The sequence below is a fragment of the Lissotriton vulgaris genome, chromosome 5 (genome assembly GCF_964263255.1).
Source record: "Lissotriton vulgaris chromosome 5, aLisVul1.2, whole genome shotgun sequence".
Taxonomy (NCBI): domain Eukaryota; kingdom Metazoa; phylum Chordata; class Amphibia; order Caudata; family Salamandridae; genus Lissotriton; species Lissotriton vulgaris.
The window spans coordinates 1,009,327,948-1,009,353,627 of record NC_141693.1 but is presented as its reverse complement, the minus strand read 5'-3'; the positions used below and the strand labels follow the sequence as shown (position 1 = coordinate 1,009,353,627).

At 51.9% G+C, this 25,680-nt stretch overlaps 1 protein-coding gene across 1 annotated transcript in view; it reads right to left on the bottom strand.

Annotated features, from left to right (window-relative positions):
- MORN4 (MORN repeat containing 4) overlaps nucleotides 1-25,680 on the bottom strand; it is a 111,220-nt gene that overhangs the window by 17,152 nt on the left and 68,388 nt on the right. The window contains exon 2 of the mRNA XM_086922621.1: nucleotides 24,297-24,385. Coding sequence (XP_086778747.1) covers nucleotides 24,297-24,363 — 67 coding nt within the window. The 5' untranslated portion in view covers nucleotides 24,364-24,385. The remainder of the gene's footprint in view (nucleotides 1-24,296; nucleotides 24,386-25,680) is intronic.

Sequence of the window (25,680 nt, the reverse complement as noted above, 5' to 3'; positions counted from 1 at the left end):
AGGGGGGTAGCGATTATTGTTAAGAATACTTTCCCATTCCGTATCACACGTACGTGGGGGGACCCGCTGGGGACATGTGTGGGGGTGCAGGGGACTTGGCGTAGACGCACCTACACTCTTGTTTCAGTATATGCACCTCCCAAATTGAAGGCGAATACGCTGAAGATGCTAGCGACCATACTCTTAGACACCTCAGATACCATACAGATAGTGGGTGGTGATTTTAATGATGTGATGGATAGGGGTCTAGATGGATCAGGAGCGCCTAGCACCAGAGGGAATCAGACTCCCCTTGCTCAAATGATGTCCAAAATAGGCCTAACTGTCTGGAGACTGCTACAACCAGACACTACAGCATACTCATTCTACTCGGCTGCGCACAAGGTGTTTTCCAGACTGGATTATGTATTCATGCCTAGGCAGGAACTAAACATGGAGGGCACGGCGGAATACTTGACGAGAGGTCTCTCTGACCACTCGCAGCTACTAGTGTCGATGGGCCGTTCTGGATACGGAAGGGAGGCCTCGTGGCGTCTTGCCGCTTGGGACCTAACAAAAAAACAAGACAATACTTAACCCCTTCGATGCGGCCGCGATTCCCCTGGTGTGCTGTAAACAGCACGAACAGGGGCGGGCCGTGACGAACCCCAGCCGTCATCAGCACACGAGCACCGTAGTGCATGACGGCTGGGGTTCGTCATGAGCATGGAAGGGGTTAAGGGCATTAGAGCAGATGCACGGTGTTGGACTTGGCCTTTTTCCCCCAAAATTTTTCGCTTTTGACCCCCTTACCTAGGATGTCTCCCCCATGGGATTAAACCTGTATAGGCCATGAGTGGTGTGAGACCCCTTTTGAAAAATGTAATTACCTGACATAATGTGAGCACTTGTAAAATCCCCCATTTTAAAACTGCACCCCCATTTTGGAAATGTACCTGACTGAAATGTATTGTTTTTAAAATGGATGCCATGGCCATGGGTTTTGCCACTGGACTGACATAGGTCAGCGGTCTAGATAATATTACCCAGCTACCCCTAGTTTTGGAGGGAAAGCCTGGCACCCAGGGTGCTCACCCCCTCCCCTAGAACCAGTTTAGGCTAGATGTGCCAACATTCTAGAAGGTCCTGGCACTGCCTGGGAGGAGGGTATAAATAGGGGAAAGTGTCACCAGAGTTTTAGTCAGCGCTGGGACAAGGAAGGGAGGGGGACCTGCTGTGAGGTGCGACCGCCACATGGGCCTGTGAGCTGGGCCCTGCACCCCTATAAACCCCCCCCGCTGCTGTCCCCATGGGCCCCTGACAAGGGAGGGCCCTACCCAGGTCCCTGTCACAGTTGGGATCTTGAACCATGCCAGCGCCGCGCTGAAAGAGCACTGGGAAGGGAAGGAGTTAATTGGATTCCCCCCAGGAGGTGAGGAGTTTGCCCCTGAGGAACTGCAGTGGGACTGTCTACCCCCTCTGGAGGAGCTGTGGCCCCCCTTGGAAGTGCTGGGCCGGGTGGAGCCGCCTGGGGAGGATTGAGCCCCTGTGAGGTGTGCCTACCGGACGCTGTGTTGTGGAAGCGCTGTTTTGGGGAGGTTGGTGCCCCCAAGGAAGCTGTGGCCCCTTTGCCAGCTGTGTGAGGAGAACTGCGACCACGGTGAAGCGCCGAAGTACTGTGTAGCCTGACTGAACTGTCTCTATTCTGGCTGCGTGCAGAGGGAGGAGCAGTGCGCTATAAATAGCGCCATCTGCTGAGGAGAATCGCGCTGTGCGGGCGCTGAGGAAACTGTGAGGAGCCTACCCTCGGTTCGGCGCGCTGTCCGCTATATAATTAATTAATTACAAGGGAGCCTACCCCTTATCGCCGCTGGGATTCACCGCCGCGGTCCGGCGTGTGTGGGACCCCCCCACTGCTGAGGGCCTCGTTGCGGCGGCCCCCGGTGCCAGGAGAGGGCCGCCGAAGTGGAGTGAGGGCCGCGCTGGGCCCTGAAGCCGCCGTCTACCTCGTCACGTGACGGGGGCCTGACCGCGTCATCGGCCCGCCCCCGCCACGCACTGATTGGCCTGCGCGGCCGTGACCCCTGAAGGCCGCGCAGGGATTGGTTATCGGCCGAGAAGGCCGGGAGAAGGGAAATCGAAGCCCCGGGTCCCCGTGAGGTAGGAGGGGGACCCGGGTGAAGCTCCGTTGCGGGGCCCCCGTGACGAGGAGGGAACCCCGAGTGAAGCGACCGTCGCGGGAGGCCACCCCGCTGGTCTGTGCCCCACACGAGGGGCCGGTGGGGAAGGCGGGGCCGGGGCACGCTGTCGGTGCCGGCCCGCCAGAGCGAGGAGAGCGTCGCCAAGCCCTAGGTCCCCGTGAGGCAAGGGGACCCAGGTGAAGTGTTGGTGCGGGGCCCCCGTGCCGAGGAGGGAGCCCCGAATTGGAGCGACCGAAGCGGGAGGCCACCCCGCCGGTCTGTGGTCCTCAGTGAGGGGCCGGGGCACATTGTTGGTGCCAGCCCCGCCCCCTCCAACGAAGCCGTCTGCAGGAGCCTTGAAACGTGGGAGGAAAGCCAGGCAGGCTTCCCCCACGGGTGCCCAGACACCGTGTTGAAGCCCCAGGCCCCTCTGAGAGAAGGAGGCCCGGGTGAGGAGAGAGTGGCCGTCCAGAGGCCGTTTTGGAACCCCTGGGCCCCGGGTGACGCAGCGGAAAGGGGGGCCTCGAGGCATATTGTCGGTGCCTGGTCCCCCCCTGCAGAGGAGACCCCAAAGGACGCCCCGCAGAACCTATTGAGCCTGGTGAGTGGGGCATAGATTAAACTGTGTGGAGGTCGGGGCACAAAGTCGGTGCTCGCCCCCCCCCCCCATATCTTCTTCTGTTGGACACCGGGACTGGCCATGGTGGCCTTGAAGGTATCCTATGCTTAGTTCCTGGGCCCCATGGGTTATTGTCCCCTTAAGATGACCCCGGGAAGAAGTTTATGCCAACGCACTGCCTGTTGTTTGTGTTGAGGGTAGCTATTGTTAGTTATGGCCCTGGAAGAGTTCAAGCATCACAAGCTCCGCCTGAAGTCTTATGCCCTTTTATTGCAGGTGTCCTGCCCCATGATTTAGGCCTATGCCTGTCGTCATGTAAGATGGGTAATGTTCTTTCGTCAAGAGACGCTGATGGAGGGCGTTCTGCATAACATTGATCTATAGGTTGGCCTGACATGTAATACTAGGTCCCCTGGTTGCATCCCATGCTGAATTGTTACAGGTGTTCCTGTCTATTCTGTGCCATGATGCCCTGATGTTTCCCTTACAAGGGTCGTGTTGGAGTTATATGAGTTTACTGATGCCAATGCAGGTTAATGCTTTCGCCCGATGTTTGATATCCCTATGCTGATTTATTGCAGGTGTTCCTGTATGTTGGGATTTACTGTGATGCCCTGAAGGTTCCTTTACAGGGGTTGGGTTGGCGTTGTCACGCATGAGGTGTAATTATGCTAATATGCAATTTACAATTTCAGCCAACCTCCCAAGGATGAAGGCCTGAGTAGGCCCTGCCTGAGGCGTATTTCCCTAGAGGGAGGGGGGAAGAAACCTGATGTTTTATTACAGGTACTCCTGTCTAATATTAAAGGTTCTGTGATGTTCTGTTTTCCCTTACAGAGGTGGGGTTTGGCGTAATAACGCATAAAGTGTATTAATGCATAATATTAGAGTTTGCAATTACAGCCTACCCCTAAGGATGAGACCCTGAGTTGGCCCCGCTGGATTGGCCCCAGGTCTAATGTTCATTTAACCAACCATTTTTTTTATCACAGTATGGACTTTGGACTCAACCCTTTTTGTCCCATGTAAATAATTCCCCAGGATGTACTTGGCTCTGGCGCCATTTGGCGCCTTGTTGTGATTACCAGTGTATTTTTCCTTTTTGCCTTGCAGGTTGGAGATACTAAACTGCTTAATTTTCCAACTCAAATTGGTGTCCTGCCTCTTTTGTAGTGTGCCTGGTGTGTTGTCTGTGGGTACTGCGTGAATGCTTCACATGTCCTCGAAGTTTGGCCTGCCCGCTTGATGCCATGCTACCCCCTTTGAGACTTGGGCAACCCCCATTTCCAACATTTGGTGGCAGCGGTGGGATAGGACTTGTGCTTGCGCAGTACCACAGCGGCCACAGGTTACACTGCAAATAGAGCTTGGAGGTAATCCGAGCCTTGTTGTGGGGATTATTGTTTTTTGATTGCTTCCTCCAGAAGAGTGTTTTGAATTGTCCCCTTGTTCCACTGGGAGGGTGTGTCCCGGGTGTACCTCGCCACGATGGGGTTGATCTACCAGGAAGTGGAACTGATGGAATACACCGAACAGGAGGTGATAGACTTCCTCCTGGAGAGAGGGATACCCCCAGTAGGGAACATTAGGAGGAACCTGTTTCTCTATGAGGCCCTCAAGAGGGGAGAGCCCTTAGAGATTGATGGGGACTTGTCTGACTACCCCCCCGAGGTGTTGAAGGGTCAGTGGGTTAGAGACCAGAGAGAGGGCTCCCCATCCAGAACCCTGGGAGGTAGTTATTCCGATGAGGAGGAAGAGTTTAACAGGGCGGAGACGCCAGTAGCTGTGGAGGACACCAAAGATAGGGAGTCTCGCACTGGGTCCAGTCCCGGGGGCACTGCCCCATCCCTTTCCCTGTCCCCAGAAGAGTGGGTAGATAGGCGAGAAGAGAGGGAGTATCAGCTGGCGCTGGCAAAGCTCAGGCATGCCGAGGGCTTAGCGCAGCTGAGGGTAGAAGAGCAGCGACTAGAGACTGAAAGGGTCCTAGCGCTGGAGAGGATGGCGGAGGCGGAGAGGGCTTTCGCCAGGGAGAGATCAGCTCAGGTGGGTAGTTTGTCCCCTGAGAGTGGTTTCAGGAGTCTGGATTCACCGAGGTGGGTGGGATCCAGTGGTGGCAGCGAGTGTAGGTCCAGTGCAAGGTGTCCCACTCCCGAAGCCCAGGAGACTGTGCCTGATTCCCCGGAGGAGGAGGACGGGTTAGTGTTGAGGGGCAGGGGAAAGCTGTCCCATCAGTCCTGGGGAGAGTTTGAGGAGGAGTGTTGGACTGTACTGGAGGATTGGGTGGTGAGGAGAGCAGTGGAGGATTGGGAAGGGCTGTGCCATGCCGTTATCCGGGAGCACATGCTGAGGAGTTGTTTCCCAAGACTGCGTCACCATCTGTTGCAGTGCGGGTTCTCAGACCCCAGGGAACTTGCACGGGAGGCAGACCTCTGGGTAAGTGCCAGAGCGTCTGGGAAGGCTGAGGGGAGTGATCCTGAAGGGAGTGAAGCGGGGAGGTGTCCCAAGGTACCCCAGCTGCGGCCACCAGGCCTGGAGTGTTCTTTAAGAGAACCCCAGCTTGGGAGGCTAGGCTGCCCCGATGTGTCATCCCGAGGGAGGGATCCCCTTATGTCAGGAGAACCCGGAGCATCATTAATCAGAGCTCCAGTGGTTCGGGGGACTGACCAGTCACAGGGTCTAGATCTTGGACTGGGGTTCCGGGTTCAGGAGTTGCCTGGCCTGGAGGGTGGGGTTCCTGTAAAGCAGGTCCCTACCAAATTGACTCCCAGGGGTACCACTTCCAGTGGGAGGGTGCGGAACTCTGGGAGGGGGTGCAGAGGGAGGAAGGTCTCTTCTCTGTCACCGGCTCAGCCACAGGGCATAGATCCCGGGTTGGGTGGCCAGGGACAGGAGTTGCCTGCCCTGGTGGGAGGGACATCTGAAACCAGAGTCCCCCCGGAAGTGACTCCCAGGGGTACTTCTCCGGGTAGGAGGGTGCAGAATTCTGGGAGGGGGTGCAGGGAGAGGGAGGACTCGCCCCTGTCACCGGTTCAGCCTGTGAGTTTCGACTCCAGGTTGGGGAGAGAGTTGTGTGAGGGTGTCCCCAGGCGTAGGAGATGGAGGAACCCTAGGAGGAGAAGTAGGGGGAGGGGAGCCTCGCCCCCAAGGGCTGGTCATTCTGAGGGTGTAGACCCCAGGTGGGTGGACCAGTGGAAATTTGGAGAGAAGAGAGTGGTCCAAGAGAATTCTAAGCCTGAGGCTAGTGCCTCCCACTCTAGGAAAGAGAGACATCCCACTAGGGAACACCAGTGGGGTGGTTCTGTTGGTGAAGGGAGGGTTGCGAAAGAGAACCATTGGGTTCCAGAGTGGAGGAGAGACTGCAGGTGCTCCTGTAGTTGCAGGCCTGCGTCCACCTTTTTCCGCCCCAAGCAGGGAAGCCCATCAAGGCATTGATGTGTCTACCCTGGCTTTTGGCTGGGGGGGAGTCGTGTTGGACTTGGCCTTTTTCCCCCAAAATTTTTCGCTTTTGACCCCCTTACCTAGGATGTCTCCCCCATGGGATTAAACCTGTATAGGCCATGAGTGGTGTGAGACCCCTTTTGAAAAATGTAATTACCTGACATAATGTGAGCACTTGTAAAATCCCCCATTTTAAAACTGCACCCCCATTTTGGAAATGTACCTGACTGAAATGTATTGTTTTTAAAATGGATGCCATGGCCATGGGTTTTGCCACTGGACTGACATAGGTCAGCGGTCTAGATAATATTACCCAGCTACCCCTAGTTTTGGAGGGAAAGCCTGGCACCCAGGGTGCTCACCCCCTCCCCTAGAACCAGTTTAGGCTAGATGTGCCAACATTCTAGAAGGTCCTGGCACTGCCTGGGAGGAGGGTATAAATAGGGGAAAGTGTCACCAGAGTTTTAGTCAGCGCTGGGACAAGGAAGGGAGGGGGACCTGCTGTGAGGTGCGACCGCCACATGGGCCTGTGAGCTGGGCCCTGCACCCCTATAAACCCCCCCCGCTGCTGTCCCCATGGGCCCCTGACAAGGGAGGGCCCTACCCAGGTCCCTGTCACAGTTGGGATCTTGAACCATGCCAGCGCCGCGCTGAAAGAGCACTGGGAAGGGAAGGAGTTAATTGGATTCCCCCCAGGAGGTGAGGAGTTTGCCCCTGAGGAACTGCAGTGGGACTGTCTACCCCCTCTGGAGGAGCTGTGGCCCCCCTTGGAAGTGCTGGGCCGGGTGGAGCCGCCTGGGGAGGATTGAGCCCCTGTGAGGTGTGCCTACCGGACGCTGTGTTGTGGAAGCGCTGTTTTGGGGAGGTTGGTGCCCCCAAGGAAGCTGTGGCCCCTTTGCCAGCTGTGTGAGGAGAACTGCGACCACGGTGAAGCGCCGAAGTACTGTGTAGCCTGACTGAACTGTCTCTATTCTGGCTGCGTGCAGAGGGAGGAGCAGTGCGCTATAAATAGCGCCATCTGCTGAGGAGAATCGCGCTGTGCGGGCGCTGAGGAAACTGTGAGGAGCCTACCCTCGGTTCGGCGCGCTGTCCGCTATATAATTAATTAATTACAAGGGAGCCTACCCCTTATCGCCGCTGGGATTCACCGCCGCGGTCCGGCGTGTGTGGGACCCCCCCACTGCTGAGGGCCTCGTTGCGGCGGCCCCCGGTGCCAGGAGAGGGCCGCCGAAGTGGAGTGAGGGCCGCGCTGGGCCCTGAAGCCGCCGTCTACCTCGTCACGTGACGGGGGCCTGACCGCGTCATCGGCCCGCCCCCGCCACGCACTGATTGGCCTGCGCGGCCGTGACCCCTGAAGGCCGCGCAGGGATTGGTTATCGGCCGAGAAGGCCGGGAGAAGGGAAATCGAAGCCCCGGGTCCCCGTGAGGTAGGAGGGGGACCCGGGTGAAGCTCCGTTGCGGGGCCCCCGTGACGAGGAGGGAACCCCGAGTGAAGCGACCGTCGCGGGAGGCCACCCCGCTGGTCTGTGCCCCACACGAGGGGCCGGTGGGGAAGGCGGGGCCGGGGCACGCTGTCGGTGCCGGCCCGCCAGAGCGAGGAGAGCGTCGCCAAGCCCTAGGTCCCCGTGAGGCAAGGGGACCCAGGTGAAGTGTTGGTGCGGGGCCCCCGTGCCGAGGAGGGAGCCCCGAATTGGAGCGACCGAAGCGGGAGGCCACCCCGCCGGTCTGTGGTCCTCAGTGAGGGGCCGGGGCACATTGTTGGTGCCAGCCCCGCCCCCTCCAACGAAGCCGTCTGCAGGAGCCTTGAAACGTGGGAGGAAAGCCAGGCAGGCTTCCCCCACGGGTGCCCAGACACCGTGTTGAAGCCCCAGGCCCCTCTGAGAGAAGGAGGCCCGGGTGAGGAGAGAGTGGCCGTCCAGAGGCCGTTTTGGAACCCCTGGGCCCCGGGTGACGCCGCGGAAAGGGGGGCCTCGAGGCATATTGTCGGTGCCTGGTCCCCCCCTGCAGAGGAGACCCCAAAGGACGCCCCGCAGAACCTATTGAGCCTGGTGAGTGGGGCATAGATTAAACTGTGTGGAGGTCGGGGCACAAAGTCGGTGCTCGCCCCCCCCCCCCCCCCCATATCTTCTTCTGTTGGACACCGGGACTGGCCATGGTGGCCTTGAAGGTATCCTATGCTTAGTTCCTGGGCCCCATGGGTTATTGTCCCCTTAAGATGACCCCGGGAAGAAGTTTATGCCAACGCACTGCCTGTTGTTTGTGTTGAGGGTAGCTATTGTTAGTTATGGCCCTGGAAGAGTTCAAGCATCACAAGCTCCGCCTGAAGTCTTATGCCCTTTTATTGCAGGTGTCCTGCCCCATGATTTAGGCCTATGCCTGTCGTCATGTAAGATGGGTAATGTTCTTTCGTCAAGAGACGCTGATGGAGGGCGTTCTGCATAACATTGATCTATAGGTTGGCCTGACATGTAATACTAGGTCCCCTGGTTGCATCCCATGCTGAATTGTTACAGGTGTTCCTGTCTATTCTGTGCCATGATGCCCTGATGTTTCCCTTACAAGGGTCGTGTTGGAGTTATATGAGTTTACTGATGCCAATGCAGGTTAATGCTTTTGCCCGATGTTTGATATCCCTATGCTGATTTATTGCAGGTGTTCCTGTATGTTGGGATTTACTGTGATGCCCTGAAGGTTCCTTTACAGGGGTTGGGTTGGCGTTGTCACGCATGAGGTGTAATTATGCTAATATGCAATTTACAATTTCAGCCAACCTCCCAAGGATGAAGGCCTGAGTAGGCCCTGCCTGAGGCGTATTTCCCTAGAGGGAGGGGGGAAGAAACCTGATGTTTTATTACAGGTACTCCTGTCTAATATTAAAGGTTCTGTGATGTTCTGTTTTCCCTTACAGAGGTGGGGTTTGGCGTAATAACGCATAAAGTGTATTAATGCATAATATTAGAGTTTGCAATTACAGCCTACCCCTAAGGATGAGACCCTGAGTTGGCCCCGCTGGATTGGCCCCAGGTCTAATGTTCATTTAACCAACCATTTTTTTTATCACAGTATGGACTTTGGACTCAACCCTTTTTGTCCCATGTAAATAATTCCCCAGGATGTACTTGGCTCTGGCGCCATTTGGCGCCTTGTTGTGATTACCAGTGTATTTTTCCTTTTTGCCTTGCAGGTTGGAGATACTAAACTGCTTAATTTTCCAACTCAAATTGGTGTCCTGCCTCTTTTGTAGTGTGCCTGGTGTGTTGTCTGTGGGTACTGCGTGAATGCTTCACATGTCCTCGAAGTTTGGCCTGCCCGCTTGATGCCATGCTACCCCCTTTGAGACTTGGGCAACCCCCATTTCCAACACACGGGTATACCTGGCTGAAAATGATGGGTCGGTGGACTCGGCAGTGACCTTGTGGGAAGCACTGAAGCCAGTGATGAGAGACAGAATAAATGGTAGATTAGGGGAGGAGAAGAGGAGGCTATAGGAGGAGGTGGGGAATGTTGAACGAGATATAGTGGAGCTGGAGAGAGAGAACACTTGCGTACTAAAAGCACCACAACCTTACGTAAACTGCTGGACAACCAGAGACGTTATCGGGAACTGGTGTCGGAGGAGGCAAGAACGCAAAACCTGGCCACACTCCACCCACTATACGACGTTGGGGATAAGTCGGGTAAACTTCTAGCCTGGCTCAGTCGTAAGGAGAGAGCGGCGCGGTGGGTAGATTAAGTCATCGATGAGAAGGGGAGGACTGTGTGCTCAGACCCCCACATTGCGGATGCGTTCGCGGCTTATTATGAACGCTTCTACAAAGCCAGACAATTGGGCACGTGCGAGGATTCGCTCCACTATATGTCACGGGTCGATCTGCCTGTGGTGGACGCTGAGGCCCTACCTGCGTTAGAGGCAGACATCTCCTTGGAGGAGGTGAAAGCTGCCATTGCCGGACTAAAGCCGGGCAAAGTGCCGGGGCCAAACGGTTTTCCTCCGGAATTCTTTAAGGGCACGGCTGGCATACTAGCTCCTCACTTGAAAAGTCGGTTTCTTGAAGCGTGCAAGGAGGGAGGTCTGCCCGTTGACCTTACAATGGCGACCATAATCCCTATACACAAAGAGGGCAAGCCACGGGGGGACTGTGCCTTATATCGACCCATCTCCCTGTTGAATACGGAGGTGAAACTCCTTGCCACGGTCTTGGCGCGACGGCTGAGAACAGTACTACCCGCCCTGATACATCTAGACCAAACTGGCTTCCTACCAGACAGGGCCACGAAATTCAACCTCAGGCGCACGCATAACTGGCTGCAGGAGGTGAGAGATAGGGAACCGCCACATTCGTTTCTTTCTTTGTATGCCGAAAAGGCCTTTGACTCAGTGCATTGGCCGTTCCTAGAGGCCCCCCTGCAAAAATGTGGTTTCGGCCCAAAATTCCGAACGTGGGTGCGCCTTCTCTATGCCAACCCGCGAGCCAAAGTAAGGGTAAACGGGAGGCTCTCCCGCGAAATTTTGATCCAAAGGGGCACCAGACGGGGCTGCCCTCTATCGCGGCTTCTTTTCACGTTAACAATTGAAGTACTGGCGGCCAGGATTAGGCAAAACCATAAGATCTCGGGATTTCGGGCCGCGGACGCAGACGAGACGCAGGAGAAACTGTCCCTATACGCGGACGATGTCCTTCTCTACATCACTGACCCAAAGACCACGGTGCCTGAATTATTCCGGGAGCTGGACTGCTATGGCAGTTATTCCGGATATGCTGTAAACTGGCACAAGTCCGTCCTTTTCGTCCCCAGAGGGGATACATATGGGGAAACTCTTCCAGACAGGTTGGTGGTGTCCGCGGAGGGCTTCCAATATCTGGGGGTATACATCACGCTGGACAGGCAACTGTTGCGTCAAAAAAATGTAGAGAGAATACTCGTGAACTCCACATCTGATATGGACCGCTGGCGCCAGCTCCCTTTGACACTCCTGGGCAGAGCGGCAATGTATAAAATGATAGTATTACCCAAGTATTTGTACGCCCTACAAAATGAATATTATCTGATCCCAGACAGCCTAATAAGTAAAATTCACGCCGACCTTCGAGCTTTTATATGGTTGGGTAAGCAGCCGAGAATAGCGCTGACTACCCTCCAATGCCATCAATATAGTGGTGGAATCTCGCTCCCAAATCTTGAAGCCTACTATTGGGCGGAGCACATGTCCCCCATTAATGACTGGCTCCATGCTCCGGCGGACCACCCTACGTATGCGCTGGAGCGTAACAAACTATCTCCACATAATCTGCTGTCATATTTATACGGCAGACCGGCGAAGAAGTCATTGCTCCCGGCCATGAGCGTCACACTCCGGGCCTGGAGATTGGCCACGAGACGCACAGGGTGGGATAAGAAGCCCACCCGGCAGACTCCACTCTGGCAATGCAAATGGCTCCCCGAGCTGCACAAGCTTACTGGCTTTAAGCGGTGGGATGATATTGGAATTTCCACGGTGGGGGATGTCATCGCCAAGGGAGAACTGAAACCCTTCGCGACCTTGAAGGCGGAATATGGGCTCCATCGCTCGCAGTTTTTTTAAGTACATCCAACTGCGCCATGCATGGAGGGCACAGGCTCTGACTCTGGAGGGTCTTCCTGAGTATGCCCCACTAGAAGGCAGACTACTACAGGAACAGATACCTAACAAGGCTGTATCACTCACATATAAAACACTTACAAACAACATGCTGGGAGACCTGGCGAAGCTTAGGGACACCTGGGAGAAGGAAGTAGGAACACTTGAGGATATCGACTGAGACATAGTCCTAATGCAACCGAGGGAGGTGGCTATTAAATCCCGGCTCCGCCTTATTCAATACAACGTGCTTCACAGAACATATTTCGATAGGGTGCGATTATACAAAATGGGGAGAACATTAGATGATAAGTGCCTACGATGTCAGCATGAGGGAGGGGATTTCTTCCATATAATATGGAAATGTGATAGAATACAATCCTACTGGACCCATATCTTTACTGAACTAAGGGATGTCTTGTCTGTGCCGCTTGAACAGGAGCCCAAATTGGCCATCCTGGGAATGACTAATGATGTGGACCTCCCCCGCCCCTTACTGGTGTTCCTGACCCTGGCCCTGGTAGTGGCAAAACGCGACAGTACAAAAAAACATTGGGGGGCAGTGAACATCCCTACTGTGGAGGAGTGGAGAAGAGGGTTGGACCTTTACATGGCGGCAGAGCGGGTGACGTATAAATCGAGAGGCTGCCCAAGAAAGTTTAAAATGGTCTGGTCAAAGAGGAGACATTACCATGGGCTAGATGGAGGGCTGGGGGTGGGGGGCACATGACTGCGCCTAATGTTGGGGGGAGGGTCGAGTTGGAGCTGAGGTGCTCGTCCTGAGAGGAACTTGATGCAACAGAAATACACTGATGGACGAACTTCACTTGTACCAATTGTCTACCAGGCGCAGGAGGGAGGGATGGGGATTGAAGGAAATGTATGATGCCACTACCATGACTGTACAGTTAAGTTATGCACAAAGTGTTATTCACCCGATTTTAGTAATGTTTGTTATGGGGGGTGGGGGGGGGGGCGAAATATAACAGAAAAAGCGGATACCTAGAGGGCTTACATGGATACCTCCTATGCTAGGTTGATGGTGTACGGAGAGCGAACCACTGATGTTGCCAGATTGACTTTTGGGTTATGCGCTGAAGAGACACTTGGGGCTCCATGGTCTATATTCTAATGTGTAATGCTGTTTTATTTGAATAACTATGCCAATGTTGACCTTATCTTACCTGAGTATCTGCAATAAAAATTTAAAAAAAAAAATAAAAAAAAATCATGTAGGAATCCAAATAATATTAGCACACTCTGTTGCGTTCAGATTTTAAATTGTTAATGCATTAATAATGTTAAATTTCAAACTTGGGTGCAATATCTACAACCCCATCTTGCTCCAGAATCAATCATTTTCACATAGGGGATTTCCCATCAAGTTTGTTACACACACCACTATGTGAATAAATCTGCTTCACTAATTTTTAGGTTTCGCCTGGCCGAAAGCTGCGCACCGCGCAGCTTTTCGGCGCAGGCGAAATCTTATGTCTAGAGTATGTGTGCTCATGTCCCGCCCCTCTGTACCATTGGCTAGCTCCATAAATGGAGGCTAGCAATTGGAACAGAGATCTGTCCGTCAATGCCGGAGCAGATTCATGGGCGTTCCCGAGAATTTTAGGCTTTGCCCACGCCATGCGGCGGTGCTTTTTTTTTTTCAAGCCATGTTTTTGTCATTTGGAAGGTGTCTGTTGCACGGATGAGCTGCACTATTTCTGTTGCCTGTGGTCTCCGTGTTATGTCGTGCTTGGCTCGTGGCTGTCGTCTCCGTCTTTGCCCGATATGCATGCTCCGGTTTTCGTGCGTGGCTGTCGTCTTTGTGCCTGTGGTCTCCATGTTATTATGTTGTGCGTGGCAGCTTTCAGGAGCTGCTCAGCTCCGCTAGCCTCCCCCCCCTTCTCTCTGCCCTCCTCCGTCACGCTCTGCCGCTCCCCCGGGCCCCCACCCCTCCCCTCCCTCCCTCTCTAGCGGTCATGCTGCCTCTGCTTGTTTTATCCGACTGCAGCGGCGGGAGAAGAAGAAAGCTGTGTCGGTATGTGAGCTGCTGGGCGTGGGGACCGTGTGTGCGAGTTGTGGTGCTTGTTTCATTGAGACTTTGCCAGCGTGGCTTGAACGTGGCCCAAAGCTTAGGGCGAGGCGCCGCCGGGGGGTGGAGGGCAGACAGGCAGGCAGGAGGCTCGGAAATTACAAGCACACTCCAGTAGCGAGTAACACACCTCCCTGGCCCTACCGTGAAGCCTGTTTACTGAGCAGAAAAGGCCAACCATGGAGCATCACCACCGGCGTGCCAAGGAAACGGCACAGTCCGGCAGCGATATAGGCTCCTAGATGTATGCACGTCAACATGCACACTGCAGAGGCTGGTGGACGACCTGGCGGGTACAAGACATGGGGCAGTGATCACTTTGAACCTTCACTAACAGATTCCCCCCCAAGTACTGCCTGATGCCTCAGTCCATCCATCATAAACCTTCTCCAAGCCCCCTGTTTCCTTTACGCCCCCGTGACTATCAAGACCCTGTGTCCAGACTTCCCTCTGCGGCCACAGTCCATCCATCATAAACCTTGTGTCCTTGGCACTCACTGAGCCAGCCTGGAACCTTTGCCCAGGGAGGAGTCTGTGGATCGTGCACCCTCGGCCGCACAGAGTGCCGGTGACACATTCTTTGCGCCGGCTCCACCCTGCAGTTTGCGGCACTCCAGGCCCTCTCCACTCTCGGAGGCTTAGGGCGGATGGGGGTGGGACACCTACCCTGATGTCCGGAGGCCAGGGCTGCCCCGGCCCCACCCGCTCGTGCTGTGTGCGGGACTCCATGTTTGCCCCGTGTACCCACACCCCGGCAGCACGATGGCCGCGCATAAGGCTCTTCCTGCTGGGGCATGAGCGGCTTCTGCTGCCCTCTCTACTCGGAAATAGCGCAGCTGGACCATGGCCTTTGGTGAGGCTAATATCGGGGGTCTGGCAATTTACACAGAGGTGTGGGGCTGTGCCACAGGCGCACGACCCACCGAGCCACCCTGCCGCAGGCGCACGTCTCACCCTGCCGCAGGCGCACGTTCCACCGAGCCACCCTAACGCAGGCGCACGACCCACCGAGCCACCCTGCCGCAGGCCTGTTTCCCCTAAAAGTCTGGTACACGTGTTGGGCCACGCGCCACAGGTGCCGCCTTGGCTGGTATTACCCATAGCGCCGCGTTTCACAGAGCACCTCTTTTTGAGCTGCATCCGGAGCGGTGGCTGTGCGTGGCGGAGAACACACACTCAACGTTGTCTTTTAAGGCAGACATTATGGGTAACCTGCAGTTCAAAGGGAGAAGGTGACTGGTGTTCAGTGTCTCCTGCAGAGGTCTGTGTGTGAGGAGTTCCAGGAAGGTAGCCACAGTGGTTAAGTACCTGCTGCAGAGGCGTGTGGTGCCTACGCGGTACAGGTCGAATCGGAGCCGGCCCCACATCGGACTGACCAGAACATTGCCCAGGGCCCTGGGCCGAAATAACGTGTTCTTTGTTGTGGGTGCGGGTAGGGGGTTGTTGCAGTGCGACGGCAGGAGGTGTGAGGCAGATAGGAGGAGCTCAGGGGTTGACGGGGTCATTGAGATGTGAGGCAGATGGGAGGAGGTGACACGTGATACCACAGAGCATGCCGCCGATGAAGTTATCTAATTTCACAGTTAACAGAGATTAGCTGACATACAGGTAACTCAGTATTTGGGGTTTACACAAGATAATTCACTCATGTAAAAAGAATGTTGCACACACCTGATTTTTTGTGGAGAGAGGTTGGAATTCTTGGTTTTGAAACTTAAAAAGGTTATCAACATTTTAGTGTGGATAACTCTGTGTTTAGAGTGTATACTCTGTTGTTCCTCTCAGGACTGTTACAGGCTCATTTCTATACTGTCCCGTGTGAGCGTGGCTTGAGAATGCACATAAAGTGCTTCCAAGATCGGAGGGGCTGGGGCGGGTGCACATTTCGGAGTTCGAGACGGGGACTGTTCTTGGAAGGGGTCCCTTGTGAATGTGTGGAGGGCCTTTGACAGTCACTTTCTTGGGGCCACAGGCATTGCACACGCTGCCCTAGCAGTCCACCCACTCAAGCTTTCTTCCAAACTGTCCTTGTGCAGCTGGGGAGGGGTTCTGTTGCCATTGTTCCCGCACTTTTAACTGGGGAATATTCAGCCGTCCCAACGTGCTGCCTGTCTAGCAAAGGTGCCTCCGCACATCGCCGTGGCTATGAAGCGCTACAGAAATATTGCTTAAAAGCAATAACATACGGCATACTTCTGGAATATGTATGTGGATACTGAGGGATGAGTTGATTTATCTAAAAAGGCCAATTCGGAGATCTGCCAGGCTCAGAAAACAACACAAAAACATGCAATAAATAGAGGACAAACAGATTTGCACAAACATTTTTATTTTTTCATGCTGCCCTGTTGGCACATTCAGCTCGCGCGCTGTACACCTGCACTTCCAACTGCCTGTAACAAAATTGGTTTGTCTTAGCAGTTAAAGGCAGTTGCACAGTGTCCAGCCTCACAGAACTTTATCGCTGCCCATAAACCCGGACAGGAGTTTTCAACATGTCTCCTCGCGCAGCATGCTTTGCTTCGTGGCCAGGGAGAGCCAAGGTCGATATTGCCAGCACAATCCCCTGGGACTTAATTTAGAAGGATAGGATCTCAAGAGAGAGAGATTTTAATTGGCACATCTCCCCTGGCAACCCTCACCACTTTCCAAGCTCACCCTCCTCTGTTGACCTCATCTGCTGTGACAGATGTGGGGATGTGGAGGGGCTGAAAGAAGACGTCCCAATCAATAACGTTTAGCGACAGAGGCATCGCGGCACTTGGTCCACTCCCAGAAAAGCTAAATCTGCTCTAAACTCGTGTAACCAGGGACGGATCAGAAACGGCAGAGTAGTAAGTAACAAGACACACCAAGCAGCAGCCAGAAATGCATAATAAGTGTGGAACTATGCTGCATTCGTGTTATTAATAATGCAGGTTACACAATTCAATCTAGATTATAAACACAATTTGATGCCATTAATAATTCATAATCACTCAGTACCCTATTAATTATTTTCTATGTGCTCCTTTGCTGTACATGACTTTTTATTCCTCTGCATTTGTCAATGTGAGTACTGTAATTTTCAAAAATCGAAGGTTTCTGACTTGTTTCTTCGTGAAACATTGCTTAATATTCATGAGTGTGTGAATGTAGCTATTGCGCTTTTGGAAACAGTGATTGGACAGTCCCGCCTGCCAATGCAGAGCCGGCATTGGATAGAGTAGACCCATGAACAGCAGTTTTCAAAAATAGAGGTGGGCAGATGGGCAAATTCATAGAGAACCAAGCCAGTATGGAGCCAGAGCTCTGGTTTGTTAACTTCTACTGTGGGAGTGTAGTAGCTGTGTGTGTGGGGGGCTCTGTGTGTGTGTGTGGCTCTGTGTGTGGGGGGGCTCTGTGTTTGTCTGTGGGGCTCTGTGTGTGTGGGTGGGGCTCTGTGTGTGTGTGTGTGTGGGGCTCTGTGTGTGGCATTGTATTATCAGTAGGGGCGAGGGGGCGTTACTGTTAATTATTTCATTCGGGCTTGCTTGAGGGAAAGGCCGAGTGTAAATAAATTATAAATGTGGTGGCAGAGAAGAGTTAACAAACTCAGGCCCCCTGATTTTGCCGAGGGGTATTAAAGGGCCAGTGTTAGTCGATTATGGAGTCTCACTTATCTGAGCGCGCAGGAAGGTCCTTGGCAGCAACACTGGCCTGGAGTGCGAGTCGCCAAGGATATATTTTGTTGTCTTACACTTGTAATTCCAATCAGCGGGATGCCGGCCAGAGACAGAAGCTGAAGCACTGGAGCTCGGGGTTTGCGCAGGTGTGTTTTGGTGGACAGTCAGGCAGTGTTGAGGTGAGTGCGTTGCGGGCAACTGGTGTGGGAGTACGTGTAATTTAAGCATGGAGTTCATTGTGCTACCCCCTCCCCCCAGCTCTTCAGCGAATGTGGCGCTAGTTTAACTAACTTCTGAAAAGTGGTAATACATTATCATGAGGCGTCGGCCCGATTGTATGCTCCAGTTATGCATGGAGTTCGGTCATTTTAAAGCCTATATGGGGCAGTTCTTTATTTGAGCAGGTGCTTTTAAGGTAGCAGAGTGCCCGGCAGAAGTTGTGCATTGGGCAGGAAAAACACCTCCGGGGAAGACCGGGCTGTCTAGGAGTTGAGAAACAAACCTTATTCCGTGTGAATCCTTCAGCCCGTGTCTCTATTTGTCTCTGAGATGACAAGAGTCTAAGATTTTTATGCAGTACCGCTCATTTTTGTTGATACTCTATTGTAGTTGCTGATGTTTGAGTTGTTGGGCTGCGCTACTATCGTATGCTTATTCCCATGGGGCGAGCTGCGTGCTGGGTCACATTTAGCCATCAGAAACACAAAGGCCCTCCTTTGCCTCACCGGGATTGTTGCAGCACTCAAGTTGAGCTGATGGTCTAGCGCTTGGCACTGTCGCAGGCACTTATGAATGTGGGTACATGGTGGTGCGGTTTGTACGATTGTTTGTGTTGGTGTCCTTTCCCGGCTGTGCTTCGGGGTTAACTAAGTGAGGGCCCACTTTCGCACTGCACCACATCCACAACCACCACATCCACCACCACAACCAGGAGGGACAGCTTGCTAGGATGCAGAATCCTGCATTCCGCCACTCAAGCTTGGGTCTCCATCCCAAAGCAATATGGAAGCACGTGCAGGCAATTAAGGGTGAGGTGATAAACATTCTCAATAACATGACAGCGTGGCCACCACGCAAACCTAATATTCCGTAAATGACAAAATCTGTATCTTATAGAGAGCCCATCAAGGACACAGCCACTTGTCATTGGCTTACTGGAGGGGATAGTTCAGACATAGGCTAACCCAGTCGAAGCAAAAGTTTGGATACTTGCACGTGTGTGTGGCTGGCTCTGGGTGTGTGTGTGTGGCTGGCTCTGGGTGTGTGTGTGTGTGTGGCTGGCTCTGGGTGTGTGTGTGTGTGTGGCTGGCTCTGGTGTGTGTGTGTGTGTGGCTCTGGGTGTGTGTGTGTGTGGTAGTAATTGCTGTCTGCTGAGCTCGTCCGTAGGGTACAATAGGTCTCACATTTGCGAGAGATTAAGCTAATGGCAATGTAAATGACAATGCCATTTATTTATCGGTTTTCAAAACCAATACATAAATACAAATTTTGTCATTTACAATGCCAATAGCTCTAACTTTTCCAAAGGCGAAACCATTGCATTGTAAATGCTTGTTTCTTCTGGAGTTTGAGGCATCAGTCACGTGAGACTATTGTTTTTCACAAAATAACAAATTACTTCCCTTTGGTAAGGCTCTTTCTGGCGGATACTGTATCTAACCAGAGTTTCCTCATCATAGTTAGGCCTCAAGTACCAGACTGGATCTGAAGAATACAGTAGCAGTGGTCCTGCCCACTAACAGGTGCTGTTGCGCGGCTCTGCACGGACTAGGTATTGCCCGTGGGATGTGATAGAGTGGAAGACATATAAGCGCTCAAGTTAGTTTCTGGTCTATTCTCTTTCAGTGCCCTTAGAAGCAGACCATGAACAACTGTTGGAAACAGTGTGCCGAGTTTAAAGACTGTTGGATTTTAAAAAGAGAGCAATCCATAGAAGGGAGAGGTGGGAGGGCAGTGAGGAATATGGGACTACAGTATCTACCAGAGAGAGCGTTATCGAAGTTTTGTTCATGTACTTCTGATGGACACGTCTAACCCCAGATTCCTCACAATAGAGTAGATGCCAAAGCAGTATCTTCACAAGGTGGAGAGTCTGTGGAGAGCATTCAAAACAAAAGATCTTGCAGAACTGAGCAGGTGAAGTGTCCTTTCCATAGGACGGGTCTGTCAAGTCAGTAGTGCTTTGTGAATGTATGCACCAGCACTCAAGTCACAGCCTGGCAGATACCAAGCACAAGCATCCCTTGCACCAACACAGTTGTTGTGGCCTTGGTCCTGATGGAATGGAATCTCAAACCTCCCAGGGACTTCTTCTTGGCCAATGTATAACAGATCTAAATGCATAGAGCTATCTAGCTTGACAGGATCCAGCGCTGCACAAACTTCCCTTTCTTTGATCAGTAAAAATCAAACAAAACGGTGATAATCAAACTTGATGATTCTTGGTATGATCTATGTAAATGTTTGCAGCCCTTTTGGGGTCCAAACGATGGAACCTCCTCATCTCCTCTTGAGCGGTATGAGGGAAAAAGAAAGCTGGTAGAGTGCTGGATTTCCCAACATGAACGGAAGAGATGACTATGTAGGAACGCCACCAGGGCTCCCAGCACCAGTATGGCAGAAAAAGAAGTTGGTATATATAACGATTTCACGGAGAGTGTCTGTAGTTCACTCAAGATGACATAATTGCAATGAGGAAGACAGTCTTTAAGGTCGGGAGATGCACAGAGAAGCTATGCAAAGGCTCATACACATGGGGAATGTCAAGACCACGTTACAGTCTCACTGTGGCATCATAAAAGGCTTAGAAGAAACGCGTGTGTGATGGTTGGTCTGGGAATAAAAGAAAGGTGGAAACAAAGCACAAAGTTCTTGAGCTCTTTGGTACCTTCTGGACACCCCTCTTCCTCACTTCTCATGGAGCCTCAGCGCCAGGATGCCTGCAAGGCGACAGTGCGCTTTATAAGACTTGTAAATAAATAATAAATAAATAAATAAATAATAAATAACCTTTTACGGTGCATACTGCAAGGCCTCAGAGGAATAAAGAAACAAAACTAAGTCTAGGAGCTTCGCTTTTAAGAAGGTCAACTTCTGGTCACCACACCAGATTATAAATTTATCCCAGGACCTGGCACACATAGATTTCGTGGAGGGTGGGCTAGGGGCAGGTTAGACATCTACTACTTCGGGCAGCAACTCCAAAGCAGTCAATTGTCGCTGCTTACTCTCCCCATGTGGGGGTGTAAGTTGTGTAGATTTCAGTGGTTGATCCTGTCGTAATCCTGAGACAGGAGGTCCTCCCAAAGTGGTAACCAGAGGACAGATGCTCATGCTAAGGAGCTCCAGTTACCACACTCTCCAAGCCCAATCCAGGGACAGTAGGATAATTTGGGCCCAGTTGATCTCCTTCAGACTGGAAAGGCAGCGGCAGAAAGGCATATACGAGTTCCTGGTTCCATTCCAGTGGAATAAATCTCCCAACAAGTGTTTTTATGAAAACTTCAACACACAAAATTGTTGACACTGGGCTCTCCCCACTCGGGATCTACCTGGCTAAGTTTGCTCATTTCTTTCGCTCTGGGATTCAGTGATCCCTGGAAGGTTGCTGATGAATAGCAAGAATTCCTGGCACTCCAGCCACCTCCAGAGACACGAAGCATATTGGCACTGGACCCGGAACTCACACTACTGTGCTTGGTCCAGTAGCACATAGCAGTGTTGTGCTCCGTGAGAACCTGCCTCAGTCTCCCCCTGATGGAAGGCAGGCTTGCCCTCCACTGGAAAGGCCTCCGATTTCCTCCTCACCCAGGTCACCCCCCAACACAGTAGAGATCCATCGGTCATCACTTTCAGCTCTGGGTAGGGGGGGGGGGGGGGGGGTCAGTGTGTCCTGCCACAGGAAAGACTGATTGGTCAACCACAACTGCAGGTCTAGACATTGCAGAATGGTGACCTTGATGTTGGGTCAAGTGCGAATAAGTTCCACTGAAAGGCATGCATGTCATACCTGGCATGGATGACAATGAGGGTAAACAAGGCTAAAAGGCCAAGAAGCCTGAGAGCCACCACCCACCTCAATCCAGGATCAAGCCTGAAACATCCGGATAATAGCCTGAATTTCCCGGACTTGAAGAAGGGGAAGAAGACCTTAAACTCCACCAGATCCAGGATCAATCAATGAAAGGGAGCTTCTGTGATGGATTCAGGTAGAACGTTGCTTTGGTTATGATAGAACATCATTTTGGTGCAAGTTCCACAGTCATCCGAAGGAGGTCTATGACCGAGACCGATGTGAACCTGCCTTCAATAGCCAGTAAAAGTATGGAAAGACAGGAGCTCCTGATCTCTGAAGATGGACAGCAACCACTGTTGTCACTGGTGAGGCCAAAGTGGAGCATGACAAACTGAAAATGCTCCTGAACCACCTTGAACTGCAAGTAACATCTATGGAGCTGCAGGGCGTGTTTTAAAAAAAAAATGTAAATACGCGTTGAGCAATACCAAGGACATCGTCCGATCTCCCTGGTCCAGGGCAGAAAGGATCTGAGCTGATGTGAGCATTTTGAATTTGTCCTTCTGCAAAAAGGCAGTCAGGGGCCAGAGGTCCAAAATAGACCTATGGCTCCTGTGTACTTTCACTGGAGAAGGCAGTAGTGGCCATTCTCTGAAACTGCACTCGCCCTATGGCATCCTTGGTGTTGGAGGGATATTGGACTTGCTATAAAGAAAAAGGTAGAACAATCTTTCTGAATAATTTGCAGGACGTGTCAAACAGGAACGACGTGTCAGATCCTGCTTCCCACTGGTTGGGCGTGCTCTGCTGAGGGTAACCTAAATAATTTTGTTAGCTGCTGTACCATGAAAGGAGGAGTTGTAAACCTGACCCCCCTAGATGGCTGGCTCGTTGCATGCCGGATCCGCATACATGACTCTAAAATGATTGGCCTGTCTTTTGCAGCATTTGTTGGGAAAGTGGTCTCTGCCTATACACTAGCCCTTTGGAGTAACTCCCAAATTTCTAAAAATGGTGCAGAAATTATTTAGCAGGGCCCAACAGCACCAAGGTAAGTACTGCAGCTCTACTCTCTAAAGCATTCCAAACTTGTGTGCGCCTTTTCACTGAAGAGGTGAGACACATCAAAGAGCATGTCCATCTGCAAAGCTTACATGTCGCCAGAACACAGAGTAGAACTCATTCATGACATCCAAAAGGATCACACTGGTACTAATCACCCTGCCAAGGCAAACCCTGGTATCTAAATTTGCACAGATAACATTTTGCTGCTTCTCGCCCTTTATGTATCGTCTGGGCCAAAGAGGCTGTAAGATCTTCCAGGACTGCCAGGAGGATCTCGGTGGCCATATCCCAGAGAGCATGAGTGAATGCGCTCAGACAGAATGTATTTATGTAGTGGAATGCCAGACTAGGTGAAGAAAGCCATCCAGACCACCAATGCAAATGAGACACTCGCCTCCACTGGAGGCCAATGTGGCGAGTCAAGCTCAGTCTCAGGAGAGGCCTCAAGCTCACTGGCATTTGCAAATCAAGCAAGGCATCAACTGTTTAATGAGGAGCAAGCGATTCGCTTTGAGATCATCATCAACATTCTGGGGTGTACCCAGCTATAGCACAGGGACAGAATTAGAGTCAAAATTATAATGGAGCCTCTCGGATAGCTGGGACATAATAGAAGCACAGGATAAGAGGCTGCATGACAACTGGGTGCGCTTTTGTAATTTCATAGTGCAACATTAGTCGAGCTTGGGTTGATGTTGGCTTGGGGGTCCAACATAGATGTTAGCACTGGACATCATCTGGAACCTGTGGTGCTGGCACTGGTGTTGCGGAAACCACCACATAATGTGGGAATGTATTAGAAGTCTGCACTGGAGTCACTACATGCACGGTAATGGATCCCAAGGAGAGAGTTTGAGGCAGGGACAAACCTACCACAGTAACCCTACTGGAGGCCCCTGCACTTACATGGGGCCTGACAGCAAGGCAGAGAAAGCCAAAAGCACACTGAACATTTCTAACATGGCCTCTGTGATGGCCTCGATCTGCTGTGGGGTTGTCGACGGCTTAAACTTCGGGGCCTGGTAGGGCCATCTGAGGAATCTGCTCAGTAACGGATAACCTCAACGGAGTGAGAGTTACATCTTAACGCCCTGGTCACTTCTCCTTGATGTCAGAGTGGCAGGATGAGGTTGAGTCCCGCTTCGCTTTATTGTGCTTGCATTTGGAATTGAGCTAACCAGAAGACTTAAGTAAGAGTCATGTCCCAAGCGCAGAGACCAAAGACACACCAAGTTATTAGACAAATGTATCTCACACTGTGAAACCTAGGCTTTTGTGATTAACAGGAAATGTGCACATGTATAAGTTATGACCTTTAAGTCAGTCTTGAAGCTAAAAAAAGGCTTTTGTGAATCAACCAGATCTGGATTCCTTTTTCAGCACTGGCTTCCCTGGTCCTCTATGTAATAATGTAAAGGAAGGAAATATGCCATATGCAGTTATTTCATCAATTATAGATGCAATAGTACACTACAATGGGAAAGGAGTTCTACTATTTCGGAGTCTAGGACAAGATCTTTCAGACTTCTGGGGATGGTGGATATCTGAAAAGTACATAAAGAGCAGTAAGGCATGTTCCCATGTTTTTCCCCATTTTGAATCAAATTCCCATCCACTCTTGATAAACCCCATCATATTAACTCTTACCTTCTTTCCACTCGCCATGATACTCCTCACCACTGGAGTAAGTGAAGGAGCCTTTCATGAGGGTCATTTTTTCTGGCAGAGGGTTGGACCTACAAAGGAGAAAGCTGTCAATAAATGGTATGTTGAAGGACATCTTCAGTTTTGTAACACAATTAAGTGGTTATGTGTGGCTTAAACACAGTTTTCCTGGCTTTAACGAAGACAGCTGTCTTGGACCCACTTGATCGGAGAAGGTCATTCTGTATTTTCAAGGGTCAGGCTTTGGACATGGCTTGTAAAATCTATCTGGGCCAAATTGTCCTTAGCTTAATGATCAAAACATCTAGGGAGAAGACAAAGACTGAAAGGGAAAGAAAAACAAACAGTCACAATGTCAAACACTTACAAGAGAATGTCTTTGTAAGAGGTTTTTTCACTTTCCAAGTTCTACCAGAGTGATATTTTGAAGGAAGTGTGCAAACCGCCATTGAAATGATCCGGTTCCCTGTTTTGGGCAACTGGTTGATTTGTTTTCAACAATTTGTCCTTGTACCAACTTAACATGGTCCTCTTGACACTAGCCACCCCTTACTCAGTTTCCCCCTCTCCATTCCTCCAACTAAACTAAAACCTTCCTCCATCTATTTACAGACTCCATGCCACTCACAGCATTGGAGTCTCGACTTAATCCAACTCATCCAGAATCCATCGACATCCATCTCTTGCAGTGTCAACTGCATTCCCACGCACCCTGCATCTCCCTTCATATGCCCTTTCTACAACATCCTTTGGCAATAACATAATATTGGAAGATATTTGTGAATAATAAATGCTTAACGAGAAAATTACAAAAAACAATTTGATGGACAGAATGTAGATCAATGTCTTACATTCACCCCAGTACAAGGATCTGGGCCTAAATCCATCGTTTTTTGCACTCCACACCACCCTGGGTCAGATAATGGCTTTATGCAAATCAGCTCTGACCCTGTGCCCCATGGGAACAGTCCAGTCCGAACTACAACAGCCATATCTTTCCCAGACCGGAATCAAGCATCCGAGGACCGGACCGGTTTCGAGGTAACACCTCTCATCAGCCCGGCTAGCTTGACTCCAGTGGTGTGGAGGCTCTGGGACCCACGTCTGAGCTACCCCAGTACACTCAGGGAGAAAATTACAAAAAACAATTTGATGGACAGATCTTTGGACCGGGATGAATGTGTGACATTGATCCACATTCGGTCCATCACCTGTTTTGTTTGCAAATACCGCCATAAGTGCGCTGGGGATGCTCAGACGTGGGTCCCAGGCACTCCACACCACTGGAGTCAAGCTAGCCGGGCTGATGAGGTGTTACTTCGAAACCGGTCCGGTCCTCGGATGCTTGATTCCGTTCTGGGAAGGA